The sequence below is a fragment of the Alligator mississippiensis genome, chromosome 2 (assembly GCF_030867095.1).
Source record: "Alligator mississippiensis isolate rAllMis1 chromosome 2, rAllMis1, whole genome shotgun sequence".
Taxonomy (NCBI): domain Eukaryota; kingdom Metazoa; phylum Chordata; order Crocodylia; family Alligatoridae; genus Alligator; species Alligator mississippiensis.
Window position 1 is genome coordinate 292,712,550 of NC_081825.1, and position 14,691 is coordinate 292,727,240.

The window sequence follows — 14,691 nt, forward strand, 5'->3', positions numbered from 1 at the left end:
ACATTTTCAAAATCTCTTAAGTTCAATTTTACCAAGCCTCTGCATACAATAGGACCAAAGTAGGGCTACAGTTCTTGCCCATATAACTGAACGTGCTTGAAACTTCCTAGCTTGAGTCTTGATAACATTGGAGCCACAGCAGTGTGGAGGTCGGTGCAGGCTAGAATAGTCACACTGCCCCGGCAGGGTTTTGCACTTCTCAGAGCTGCGCTGATAAGAGCCTCCAAGCAAGCTAGCTTCCAGAGAAGCTGGGTGTGTGTACACTACGCTGCAGTCATAGCATTGGTGGCAGCGTGAACTTGCCTGTTTGGGAGCCCACAGATCAAATATGCAAATGTGCTCAAAATCCCTGTTTCAAAAGGAGCATAGGGTCAGGTTTTTCAAAGGTCTTTAGATGCCTGAATGATAGATAAGCACTTAATGGTGTTTGAAAACAACGGGAATTAGGCAGATAGCGTGTTTATAAATCCTAATGAGTGCCTGTCCTCATCTTAAGGGCACCTTAAGGGTAAAACAGTGCTTCAGTCCATTTGAAAATTTGGCGCTGAGGCACTTGGGGAGCCTAAGACTCATTGCAAGTCAGTGGGCCTTGACTCTCTAAATGTCTAAGACCCAGGGCTTTTAATATAGGAATTTGGCATTTCTTTGTTCAGCATGGCAAGGCCCAAATGGCTTAGGAACCTAAGACTTATATTCAAAAGTGATTTAGGCCATGTCTACATGACATTCACTGTGCTCCAGCATGGACTCCTCAAACACAGTGCACCACTGTGCCATGCCATATGAAATGTCTGTGTGACACTTCAAGTGAGCCAATTACCACTCCGGAGTGACAGTGCTAATTAGCCCATTGCCTGCTAATGAGTAAACTTGTGGTACCACACAGTCATGGCGACACGACTTCTGGTTTAGGAAGATGCCCACTGTGAGCAGCACAGTGAGCACGAGGACGCTGCTTTGAAGCAGAATAAGTGTACTGTGTGGACATGGTATTAGGTACTTAGGAGCCTAAGTCCCGTTGACTTTTAATGCAGGTGAGCCTCCCAAATCATATAGAGACAGACTTTTAAAAGCATTTAGGCACTGAAAGATGCAGGTTGGTGTCTAATGGGTTTTTCCAAAGCTTCTAAAAAGCTTTGGTTCCTAACATGCATTTAATGCAATAGATTGTGGGGCCTCACTTGTGCAAAAGCTTTTGAAAAACTAGTGGCCAATAATATGTATCTTCAAATGCTTAAACACCTTTGAACATCTGGCTCTTTTGCTTCGCAATACTGAGTGGAGCAATATCTCAGTACATTTAAAAGCCTGGGGTTTTTTTAAATATAGCAGCCAAGGTTTAAAAGGTGTTTTAAAAAAAATATTCAAGTGTTTTGCTGAATGAAAACCTACGGTCAGGATAACTGGGGGCTAAGAGAAATGAAGGGAGAAAATTATTGGTTTGCTGACCATTCCTTTGCAAGTGGCATGCTTTAACAAATCTGTCCTGCTTTTCAGGTAAAGGCGATGTGTTTGGTGACATCTTCTGGAAGGAAACTACACTGGCTCACGCCTGTGCCAATGTACGGGCACTGACTTACTGCGATTTACATATTATTAAGCGGGAAGCTTTGCTTAAAGTTTTGGACTTTTACACGGCTTTTGCAAACTCCTTTTCGAGGAATCTCACTCTCACCTGCAATTTGAGGAAACGGGTAAGGCACTCGGTCTACTTTTCACCATTCCTGGGGTAGAGTGGTTGCAGACACACCACAGAGTCTTCATGGCAAATAACAATCCCAAATTTAGCCTTGATGTTTTCAGGTCAGTGCAGATTAACTAGGCTATCAGTAAATGCCGCAGCTGTGCCTTAATGAAGGCTCAATAAAAGCTACCCATAAATTTGCAGCAAAGCAGAACTGCCCTTTCAGGGTGACATGTGGATTACACTTTTTTTTTCTTTTTCTTTTCTTCTCTCATTTTTTCTGTCACAACATGGATGTGGCTATGTTTTGTAGTCCAGTAGCCTCCACGTGCTCAATTTATGCAAGGTGCCCTTTGGTCCCTTGCCTACTGAAATCCCTATCAGAGGCTCTGTCGTGTGGACTAACTGTGAGGAAGTTATTCATGTTAAATAAATAAGCTGTACCCTGCAAAAGTATTATTTTAATACTTGCATCTCGCAGTTCACAAATTAGAATTTTAATATGACAAGGTTAATAAAGCCTGATAGTGCCTTTACATTCCCAGCTCTTTTTTAAAAACCCTCCTTCTCATTTCATAATCAATCAGCAAAGCTCACTGTCCATTAATCCTTTCAAAGAACACTCCATCTAAAAATTAATTAGCTATACCAACGTATCTCGAAAACAGGTTAAAGAATCCTTTAATTCGCATTGCGGCTGCAGAATTTAATCTTTATGGAGGTTTCCTTAAGATTGATGAGGGTCATATAACTTTGATTTGCATAGAGAAATCTCATAACAATGATTTATAGATTACTGAGCATTAACTGAGATCCTTTTACAGCCAAAATGGATTTTTTTCTCTTGCTGCACCCAAGGCATCTCATCTGAAGTTACATCCAAGCTACCTCAATATTCAAGAGACAGTTTAGTCCATAGGAGCAAAGGGAGCTCAGCATTTACAGTAAGGTAGAAATTGCCTTGCTAGGCGAGACTTGTGGTTCACTTTCCTGTGACTGCAGCTTGAAAGCTCATAGAAAAAAGATTTATTTATTTTTTTTAGTGTTATGAATGTGTTCAGCAGAATACCAAGTGTACAGGATGACACAATGACACATTTAGCAAGGGGACAGCTGAGAGCAGATGCACTTAGGGCTACAGATGCCACCCAGTCTATGGTTGAATGCAGAGAGAACATAAGCAGTGCCATGCTGGGTCAGACCAGTGGTCCATCCAGCCCACCATCCTTTCTCTGAGACCAGGGTTGTCTTACCGGTGGCCTGTGGGCTGCATGTGCCCCGTGAGGGGCTAATTTGCAGTCTCTTGGTCCCCACTCAACCACCACTCCACCCCATCGCACCAGGGAGCCCACAGCCCAAGGTACCTGCACAGCACAGCTCGGTGTTGCGGAGGAGCCTATGGCAGCTGAGTGAGGCTGGGGTGCCCATATACATGGTTCAGCAGGGAGGAGAAGGATGTCCCTGCCACTTAGGAGATGTGCAGCCCTGCTTCAGAGGGAAAGCATTGAACAGGGTATGTCTAAAGTGATTTTGCCCCCTGTTCATTACCCTTCCTAGTGTCCTGCATCATTGGTTTAGAGATGCCAAAGGAGGCACAGCTAAGAACCAGGCTAGGCTCGGGACTGCTCTCTTACCCCTCTCTCTGCAGTGTGTCATGAATGGCAAGCACAGAGCTGGGAATTATGCTCAAGTCCTGGGTAGAATGAGAGAGGATTTGGGACTGGGGAAAAAAAATGTTTGAAGGTGATTTCATGGGACAAGATAATACAACTCACGCTGTGCCAAAATATACCTATTGCTTCTTGCCGCTATAGACCTGTCACTTAAACATGCTTCTTGAGAATCCTTTTCTTCTGGAGCAAGGCCAGGGCTGTGTAAATGAAAGGTGCTGCTGACAAAGCAATGGACTAAGACTCTAGTCTGCAGTGCTGTTATTCACAGAGGGAAGATTATGTTCCTCCAAAGATGAAGAAGGACTTCTGGCAGTGAAAGAAGTCCCTGCTGTGCAGTCAGAACTGAACTCTCTGCAAGTCCATCTCTAGGAAGTAGGGGATGCAGGGAGGCGAGGCAGTGGTACCTCTGTCGCCTTTTGTCTCCTACCTCTGTCTCCAGTGGAACCTCTTGTCTCCTTTTTCACCCGAGTCACTGCCGCAGTGGTTGCCATGCTGGACTGTGGCAGCAGCAGTCGATTGCAACCACTGTCCAACTTGGTGGTAGGGGTGGGGGAGCTCCTTTCACTTATGGAGTCGTGCAGGACAGCGGTACTTGGATCATGTGTTTAGAAGGGAGAATTCGTGCCACGGTGGCTTTCATGCTGTGAGTGTAACCAAAGGGAAGCAGTAAAAGTTTTGAAAGAAGACGTCTGTTTAGCCCCCCCACCAGAGCTTCCACCCCTGCCTATGACCCTATCTCTGATTGCTCACATCTGGTTTGTAAAATGAAGCCTAATTTCTAAAAGCGCAGCTCCAGGATCTCAGAGTGAGCCTAGTTTCGAGATTTTCTTTCTCAGGCGCAAGATCACAACAGAGTCCATGTGCTTGATCCAAAGTCCTATGAGATCAATGACTTGAATAGCCTTTGGGTTGGTCCCAGTCTGCAAAAAGGGGTATGCTGTTCTCATGGTGCCCTCCGGTAGACCCAAAACTAATAGCTTAAAGGTCCATCTCTTAGAAACATTTGCTTTGTCGAACAAAGAGCAAATGAGCAGAAGCAATAGATCAGCTAAGGAGACTGAGCTCACAGAGGCTGCTGCTCTGTGCTGAAGCAGTTTTTGCTCTAGTGATCTCTTTTAATCAAAAGAAAAGCATTGCCTCTTTTAATTGATTTGAATAGAAATATATTTAGCGCCTCTTTTATTTTGTCATCACTTTCAGGGTTTGACAGTTAATTATGACAGAACGATACTCCTGGCTGTTCTGTGCTGAAGAAGCAGGTTGCTTGCTTTCACTGTAGCAAGTCTGCAGATCCAGAGAAGCAATATTCTGTCTACTTTATATACACATGCAAGCACACACACATATATTTTTATTCCTAATGCTTTCTTTGCTTAAGCAGGCATGAACAAGTTGCCCAAAGACTGTACAACAATTTAGACACTTAAAAAGCTAATAAATTAGTAATAGAAGTAGGCATGGAAGGTTAGCTCCACATGACAGGAGAAAAGACAAGTGCATTGAAGAAGGAAAGTAATGTTTTCTCACTCACAAATAACATTCGAAGACCTAGCACACTGAATGACCTACTTAACGGAGCCATGCAGTGTGCTATTACCAACCTAGGATTTTTTTGTTGGTCAGGTAGCTCATCTATCACGCTGCATTTATGAACCTGTAAAATCAGAGTGGCTGCTCATTTTTCAACCTGCAGCCATCTCTCCTGGTCAGAGTGGCAAAGGGTCTTTTAATCTGTAACTGCAAAAGTCTTGCCGCATCTTGCTGCGTGCACTGAAGTTTTGATGGCACATCTAACATCACTAATGCAAAATGCAACATAGTATTAGGACGTGGGACTTTTTTAAAGTGTCAAATAGGTGGAAAAGTTACATTCCAAAGATGCTCTTAAATTCTACAATTAGTTTATATATCCATCCCCCAAAAGTGACCGTGATAAAGCAATGCTTGGAACGAGTCTTCACGGAGGTAATTACCGACTTCTGATATTAGAGAATATAAATAACATAAATGCATCTTAAGATGCTGTGCTCCTTGGACTAGGGCTTCATTTTGCAAGCCAGGCATTGTTTCCTTTTCTGCCACAGGGCCGTGAGATCTCAAGTCAACTCTAATACAGAGAGAAACACGCACAAATGAGCATAGCATTCTGCTGGCAGAAAAGATTTTGTCAGACCGATTTTTGAATTAGCAAATAGGTTCCTGCAGGAAACAAGCATCCAGCGAAAAAATGTAAATAGATCAATTCCAAGTTCTTGGTCTCACTTCCTCCTATTTCAGCCAGCAGCAAAATCCCCAGCTAACTGCGAGACCATCATGTTCTGTGCATTTGCATTAAGGTGGGCAATGAAATCCTGGGCCTGCTGAAGTCAATGGCAAAGCCCCCTTGACTTTAGCGGGCCAGTATTTCTTCCACAATTTAAAAAATGCAGGATCCCATGCTGTTATCTGTTGCACGTAGAATAGACAATGGTCAGGGAATGAACCGGCAGGGTGTGATGAACAAGGATGCTATGTGTAGGATTTCTGGCACGTTCACTCTTAGGAAGGCAGAGGGGTGCAGCAAGAGAATGGGTGCATTTAGGAGAAGTCGAGTGTCGTCTAGGAGGTCTCAGTTCTGTTCCTGGTTCCATCACAAATGGCGTGTGGAAGTCACTTAAACCAGTGACGATGCTATAATTAACTAATTTTATATATTTCATTTAACACAGTTTAAACGTATGAGGCTATTTACATGAGTCGTGTCCTCTGATGGGGTAAATTTGTCATAGGTCTAAAAGCCTTGTTTTATTTATTTGAAATTAAAATAATTTCTGTTTAATTCGCTATTTATAAACAGATGTTTTAATGAACAACCTGTCATTACTTGTCAAATTTTAGACGCAAAAATATCTTTTTCTGAATCTGAATTGAACACTTGCTTCTCTTCAAAATGAGGTTTATCTTACCGTCATCTCTGGTCTTGGTAGTGTTGCCTATCTTTACATCAATCAGTCATGCATGTTGATCTTAATTAGTATTATATTTTATGTTAATATTCACTCACACACACACACACACACACACACACACACACACACACATATGGGTATTAGGGTATCCATTACCTTTCCACCCACAATCCAGTCCACTTCACTAAACTAATCTGGAGATTGCAACATGCTCCAGACTTTAGGATGACATTGAACAGGTGGCTCTACTAATACTTAAAAGAAGGGTTTAGTACCATAGGGTAATTAAAATAAGTAAAACTTTTTTTCAGTAAAATTGGGATACCTTGATTAACACAGATTGCCTAAAGGGGCTGGTCAAAACCATATGAAATCAGTTTAAAATAAGCCCAGAAATTTCTCCTGGACTGTTTGTAGGTAGGTAGAATATAACAGGAACCTTTGAGTATCCAGTGGGCATATCTACATGAGATGCTAACCGCTCAGTAGCTTAATAACACTGTGCAGTAGTGTGCTGGGCAAAAATCGTTCTAATATGCTACTGCACAGTAGTATTAGGCTACTATGCAGTTAGCGTCACTAAAAACCCGTGTGCCAGCGCTACTGTGAAGTAGCGCAAGTTACTGTGCATTGGTTTAATATGTGGTTATCCAAGTACTAAATTTAATGCGCAGTAACTATGGCGCATTAATGAACATGTAGATGTGCCCAATGTGAGGAAACTGCTGTGACTTTGCCCTCCAAAGGGATAGTGTGCCTGCTTTGTTTAATAACTATCTTTGTCTCTTAATAGTAAACTAAATGACAGAGCTTGGCTATCTGGAGTTTGGAATATTTTTAATATTAAACCATGAAAGTATTTAATACACATGAGCCAGAGGTCACTGTTTGCATCCAAACTCTTTTTCATTTAAGAGTTGAGCTTGAAAGCAAACGTGTACTTGGATTTAGAAAAATACTAGAGTTGGAAAGCATAGGCCTGTGTATCTTGTGTAAAGGTTACGTGTGATTCCATGGGCTTGAACGTGGCCTAATGAAACCTGAAACCTTTGTAGAGTCTGTGCTGTGAAAGTCATCCATGAGCGGAGAGGAAGGCTCATCCACACCTCTTTTGGGGCTTCCGGGCTGTTAAATATCCCGTATTTATCTGAATACAAGATCACTTCAAATTTAAGACAGCCCTCCAATTATTGATTCTAGATGTGGACAATTATAATATGTTATAATTTGTGGTGTCTAGAATCTAATTATTGAAGGGTCATCTTAAATTCATGCCCCCCTACCATTACAATGGGGAAGGTAGTGGCAGGGGGTAAGTGGCAGAGAAAGGGATGGCAGCCCCCTGCTCCTCTGTCTGGTGCCTGTGCCCCTGGCATGTGCTCCCCTATCTTGTGTCCCCCTGCCACATGCCCCCCTCCCAGTTCCTGCCCCTCTGCTGTTCCCTCTGCCACTTTGCCCAGCCTCCCGCCCCCTCCGCTGCTGCTTACCCAGTGCAACTGCTCTAGCTGTGTCTCTATTTGGGGCATGGAGCACCTTGCCTGCCTGACCCCTGCCCCGCCTCCCCCCGGCAGTGCATGAGATTCGGGGGGATCACAGCTCAGTGCACACGATTTCTGAGATCAAACAGCCTCTGCCGGTCAGCCCTTAGGAATAGTGACTCACTGCTTCTCCCATGTGAGTGATGCTGTTGTAGGCTCTGTCTGTCTGAGAGTTCAGAGGTGGCAACAAGGGCCAAATCCATTTCAATGAAATAATTCCCTGTGGCATTATTCATTTTAAAAAGAGAGGGGAAAGCACTCATTTGAGAGCTGTCCACGATTAATGGAAAGTGCTCAGGCAGAGAAGGAGCCTGCTGTGCTGAACCTGTTCTGGGCTCCAGCTGCTGGAATGAGAAGATGCCCAAGGACTCATTCTGGCACCGCATCCTGGCATTGACAGTGACCACGACTGCCCCTTCTTTCTTGGAGAGAGTGTGATCCTTCACCCAGATGCATCTGTGACGGTGGTTTTAGATCTTTTTAGATTCGAGCCACCCTTTGATAATCTCAAGGCATGCCTTGGAAAATGCCAGCTCTTAGTTTTCATTCATTTTTTGACCACAGAAAAATAGCAGAACAATTCTTTTGTTGTAAAGAACTCAGAAAGACCACAAGAGGTGAGAATATTTTTGAGACTATGGGTTCCGATTTGAAATCTCTGGGTTTATCTTCTGAATCAGGTTTACACACCTAACTGGGCAAACATTGTGTGATACCCCTAAAAGGAGCTCACAGCACCCTGATTGAGGATCACTGGTCTGTGGCAAAAGTCCCAATGACTCCACTGAGTTCAGGAACATGCCTGTGGGAGGGCAGATCCGGTGGTTCAATATCTCTTTTGTGTCCTAGAGGCAGCCAGGCTTTTGACATCCCTCTCTGGCTTACTCACACATTTGGAATATTAATTCAACCCACTTTTTGCAGTGGGCAAGATGCACTGATTTGAATTGCATTCCTGGGCTGATCTATCCCACATGCAGTCTCCAGAGGCTGTGCCTCTAAGTTATACCTCTTGCTCTCATCCCCTCTTGCTCCAGCGGGGATAAGGTATGGTAGGTAGCCTATCACAGCAGTTAGTTGTACTTCCTCAGCTGTGCTATGGATAAGACAAGGGTGGAACCACCGCTCTGCCTATTTTCACCCTCTTTCCCCTCCTACCTGGGAAATGCAGAGACCCAAAGCCAGGTAACTCAGGCAGGAGTCTAACTTGCTCCCTCTTGCTTCTTTGCACAATCATGTTCATCAGGTCACAGCTTAACCTTGCCAGTAGATTTCATCCAGCTCCCTTCTTCATCCCCACATGAAAAAAGATAGTTCAGTGTTGTTCTGTGCCTGTCCCTTCCACTCCTTATCCCTTAGCTGGTTGTTCTGCAAATCTTTTTCCAGCTCATTGTTGTTTGGGTAAGCAAGGCACTACAAGTGCAGTTTAGGTATATGATAGAGGAGAGAAGTTGCACTCAGCAGAAATCAGCGTGGCTTGGTTTTGTTCACATCTTAGCAAACCTTGCAGCTTCCAATCTGATCTAATTGAAAAGCACTTTAAGGGAAAAGTGCTTTATTATTTCTCTTCATTTTGTTCATAGTTACTTCCAGGCTTTTGCTCCGCCTCTTGCGATATGCCGACTCCTGACACTGGACTTGGTAGTAGTAGCACTTAACTTTTGCAGGGTGAAGAAGTCCTGAATCCCTTAATGCTATCTTCAAGAGCCAACAGTTAGGGCCTTGTCACACAGGACACTTAGCACGTGTTTTATTTTGATCATAGTAAGCATTACTGTGCCATGTTAAAAGTTAGAACGTGTTCAGACCAGTTGCACAGTAATGCTTACTATGATCTCGGGCCCCGCTGGTTAGAGCTGGCGCTGGCTGTACCCTACCCTCACCCCCGACACTGACCCCAGTACTGGGTGCTGCAGCTTGCATGTCCACCTATGACTACATGCAACCCCCATGCCTGGAGCCCGTGCTATTCCTGCCACATGTCTACCACTGCCTAGCCCAGGAGTGCCCACCCCTGGTATTCTGGGGTGAGCTGGGTGTTTGCCACTGGCAGCAAGAGAAGGGAGGCACAAGGAGCCAAGCCCAGGAAAAGGTGCTGCACCCACTGCTGGCTCCATGAGGCGAGCCAGGTCTCTGCTGCTGGCAGACTTGAACTGGCTTCAGTTCAGTGCTGTGGCTGGGACCAACAATCAGCTAATTTGTTGGTTGCAGCCCAGCACTGCACCAAAATCTTGAACTCTTACTATTTCTGTGGAGGAGTCCAATGATAGCTGAACACATGTTACTTAATACAACCTGGAGATGCTCCTTACACTAAAAGTCCCAATTTGCTACCCTGTGGTGGCACTTAGCACATTTCACAGCCTGAACATGTGGATACTCATGTTCTGAGTGCAGTTAACACATCCTAAGTGTAGTGTGTGACCGGACCCTTAATCGCAGTGTGACGCCTTGATGTTTCATTGCAACACGTCTGAATACTGCCTCAGCATGCAAGGAGGGACCTCCTCTGTGATTGCATCTTAGGAAGAGGGGCCCAGTTCTGCAACTTATACTGATGCTGAGTTACACAGAGTTTCATGACCAGATCTTCCCTCCTGTCTCCTGGCTGTGGGGATTCCTTGTTTGTTTGCCGTTCTTCCTGGAGTGTAGAGATTTGAGCTTGAGGCGGTCGAAGCAAGGACATGGGTCTTGGGATGACTCCGTCACAAGAGCAGCATTAAAAATCAAATATCACTGTGTTGCCTTCACCCCACCCTGCAGACCCCTGAACTCTGATCCAAGACACAGCACATGCAGCAAAAGCTTTGCTAAAGTTTTCTATTTGATTTTCTCTTGCCTCTGTGAGCCTGTCTCTATGCAGTTCTCTCCCTGCCTTGCCCCTTTAGCCACTGTCATTTGTCTTCCTACTTTTATACAGCATTAGGATGGTGCAGAATTTCATAACCCCTGGGCGTAGTGGGAGGAAACCCTGGGAACAGTTGTGCCTTAGAGCCAGGATTCTACCTGGGGCTTCTTGAAGAGCAGCCAGAGCGTGTCTATGGTAAGGGGGCACGGCAAGTTCCCCAGCCCATTCATCTGGCTAGCTCATTCAACTGGTACAAAGGCAGGAGCACATCTCCGGTCCTGCTTCCTCCTCCTTTACCATGCTGAAAGACCTAGATGGATGCAATCCCAGAGACATAACCACTGTGAGTGCTGACAGATGTGCAGCTCCCCACTCTAACTCATGACACTTTGCAGAAAGTGCCTTGAGTTTCAGCAACCCCCCCCCGACTCAACAGACATTTGCTGTTGGGTTGGAGGTGTGGAGGATCGAGCTCCACTTTGGACCTGATCCAGGAGGAACTGCCTGTCTACAGCCTCTCTCCCCTAGCCGTGAGGTGGGGAGTGCTCCAATCCACATGCCTCCCATCCAGCTCAAGCTGGGCAAACCCCACCCTGGAACTTCCTTCCCCCTCCCTTTCCCCTCTCCCTTCTTGCAGACAGCACTGGGGCTGGGCTGGGCTGAACTAGCCCAGCCCCAATAGGCACAGGGACGGACAGAAGTTAATGCAGGAGTGACAAGAAACATGGTACGGTAGTGAGAACATAGGAGAAGCCTTCTTCCATTTCCTTTGTTCAGCCTGCACAAGAAGAGCCACAGGGAACTGACAGAGCTGACATTTGTGCCATCGGCCCCCTTGAAAGTGCTCTACAACCATACCCTGACAGAAGTGACAGCTGCAGAGCGCTTTAAAAGTGCCCAGTTGCACAACAAACTAATTCTTTTGTAATGAGGGTTCAGATGAAGGGGCTCCAAAGCAGAGAGAGCACTTAGGCAAGAGCATGGTACATACAATCTCCTCGTGTAAATTTGGTGTTGAGAATGCAAAGGAATCCAGAGACTAAGCAATGCACTGCTGTTTCTAACAACCGTCCAGGGTTATGATAATCTTGTAAGAAACCAGCTGTCTCCTTTCCTTTTTTTATTCAATCACTCCATAAATACCTACCTTGGAGGCGGAAGCTCATTTAGAGTCAATCGATTACCTTTGGGAGAGTAAAATACAGCACATGGTCCTACATGTTCCACAAATGTTCCACCCAGGAGTAGTTGAAATGGCTACTAGTTCCAGTTAGTGTGGATGCTTTGATGAGATGGTGTGGATGGGCTAATTAATTCTGCTGAGAGGTACAGCTGATTAAACTGACTTCAATGCTGGGCAAACCAGGAACAGTGTCATCATATTCTTGTTGCATCGGGTCCTGGCCACTGGCAGCTTTGCTATCGCTGCAGCAAGATACTGCCTGAGACAAAAGGAATATTTGTATCTCTGTTGAGTGTTGCTTGGTTCCAGAGCATTGGTTGCCCAGGGACCAATTCAGAACAAAACACCCATATCAGGGACTATTTGACGACACTGGGACTCAGCCCCCAAGTTTGGGACCATCCTAAAAAATCTGAGGTGGTTGCTCACTATAATTGAGAGTCAAATCATTAGCTGATATAAATGAAGCTACACCAGCTGAAGACCTAGCCCTTTTTATTTTTTAACCATGTGGAGAAATGCAAATAGATTGATTTAGAATCATAGAAAGAAGGACCGGAAGGGACCTATAAGGTCGAGCTCAACGAGGTATTTGTCTAGCCTCCTCTTAAAGACTGCCAGAGATGGTGACTGCACCACCTCTGCTAGAAGGGTGTTCCCAATTCTAGTTACCCGTACAGAAAAGAAGTTTTTTGTTATGTCTAGCCAAAACTTTTCCATGATGAGCTTGTGTCCATTGGTCCTCGTCTTTTCAGGGGGGTGCTTTTCTGAAAAGTTGTTCATCTAGATCCTGGTGTTCTCCCTTGACATATTTGTAGGCAGCTATCAAGTCATCTCTCAGCCTTCTTTTGTTCAGGCTGAACAGTCCCAGATCCCAAAGTCTCTCTCCATAGGGCCTGTCCCCCAGGCCCTTGATCATGTGGGTGTCCCTTCTCTGCACCCTTGACCAGCCTGTCAAGGTCTTCCTGAATTCTTGACCTGTCCTCTGATGTTCCCGCTTGCCCCCACAGTTTGGTATCATCCACAAACTTAATCATTGCACTTTTCACTCCCTCATCCAAGTCATTAATGTAGATATTAAAGAGCATGGGCCCAAGCACTTATCACTGAGGTACACCACTGGAGACAACCTTCCAGGATAAGGCCACCCCATCAATGAAGACTCACTAGGATTGGCCGCTGAGCCAGTCCCAAGCCACCTCACTGTAGCCTGGCCTAGGCCAGTACTCTCCAACTTAACTGAGAGGATTTCATGGGAAACAGTATGAAAGGCCTTGCTGAAATCTAGGTAGATGATGTCCACCTCCTGTCCCATGTCCAGGTGATTAGTTACCTGGTCATAAAAGGACACCAGGTTTGTTAGGCATGACCTCCCCTCTACAAAGCCATGCTGGTTGCTTCTCAGTACCCCACCAGATGCAAACTTGTAGGTGATGTCCTCCTTGACAATTTTTTCAAAGATCTGCCCCAGGACTGAAGTCAGACAGACCTGTCTATCATTGGCAGGGTCATCCCTCTTTCCCATCTTAAAGATGGGTACCATGTTTGCCTTCTTCCACTCATTAGGGACAACTCCTGAGTTCCACAATTCCTTGCACATCCTCTCCACAGGCACCGCTGTGAGCTTGGCCAGCTCTTTCAGCACTCTCGGGTGAAGGTCATTTGGACAAGCCGACTTGAAAGCATCCAATTGATCTAGGAGTATCTTCACCTGTTCTGTCTGTGTGGAAAATGAATCATGAATCAGGAACATGGAGGAGAGTGAGATCCTTCATAGGAAAACAAATGACGAAAGACAAATTGCAATGGTCACTTACACATGAAAGAAAATTACTGTAATAACATTAGTCTGCTTTTATCCATATTTATGGTATTAGTTAAATTACAGGGAAGATCCAGCTTAGGGGTGATTTATTAAGACACAGTATTTGTCAATTAATACTTGTTTTCTTGTTAACCGCACTATCAAAATTAAGAGGCTTTCCATACTTCATCCAGCAAGCACCATGTAGGCTATCAATTACTGTTGACTGAAGGCCATGTTGTTCATGACTAGAATGATGAACAATTTTATTTTTGGACTCTTTTATGTTTTGACAGTTTCTTGCACAGAAATTGTACTTCTACTCCCTTCTGATGCAGAGGGAAAGAAAAACATGCTTTGTTATAAAATGGAGAATTTTTTCCCCTCTTTTTATGTTGGGGACTGACAGTTAAAAAGTCTCCTATCAGTGGCTCTGCTAGCCTTTGATGTTACACCGAACAGCAACATCGGTGCAGATAGCCACAAACTCCAGAAAAACCGCACTCCCATCAGACCTCAATAATTCAGGCTTTCTGCACCACATCTCACAGTCATTCCCACCAGGCCCAATCCTTCAAAAATGCAGGCAAAAAGGTATGCCTTGAATGATCACAGCTATCTCAGACTAACCATGGAAGCCGCTTCCACAGGTGAGATTCCCTCACAAAGACAATTCCCTTGCCTGCTCCTTTGCTAATAAATGCACATGCTCCAACTTTCAGCCTCTCTGTTTGGTTTTGTGGTGTGCAGGTGGCCGTACCCATTCAAGACTGTTTTGCCATTTGTGTATAAGATGCTTGTTGCAAACTCATGGTGATAAAACCTTTACACTACAATGCAGGGTGAGAAACACCATTTATATATACACATGCATGCACACATGCGAGTGTATATCGTGTGGTAACTAAATGTGGAGATTTCCTATTTGGGTGACTGGAAAATGTAGTAAATTGAGTCATTTTTTTTGTTTGAGGCTTGTTTATAATTGATGAACAGAAACTGTAGGAACAGTA

The 14,691-nt window shown here is 44.7% G+C and overlaps 1 protein-coding gene across 1 annotated transcript in view; it reads left to right on the plus strand.

Moving 5' to 3' along the window:
- The window catches only part of KCNH5 (potassium voltage-gated channel subfamily H member 5), a 271,205-nt gene that overhangs the window by 223,220 nt on the left and 33,294 nt on the right, over nucleotides 1-14,691 (plus strand). Inside the window, exon 10 of the mRNA XM_014598759.3 lies at nucleotides 1,498-1,694. Within this exon, the coding sequence (XP_014454245.1) occupies nucleotides 1,498-1,694 (197 nt within the window). The remainder of the gene's footprint in view (nucleotides 1-1,497; nucleotides 1,695-14,691) is intronic.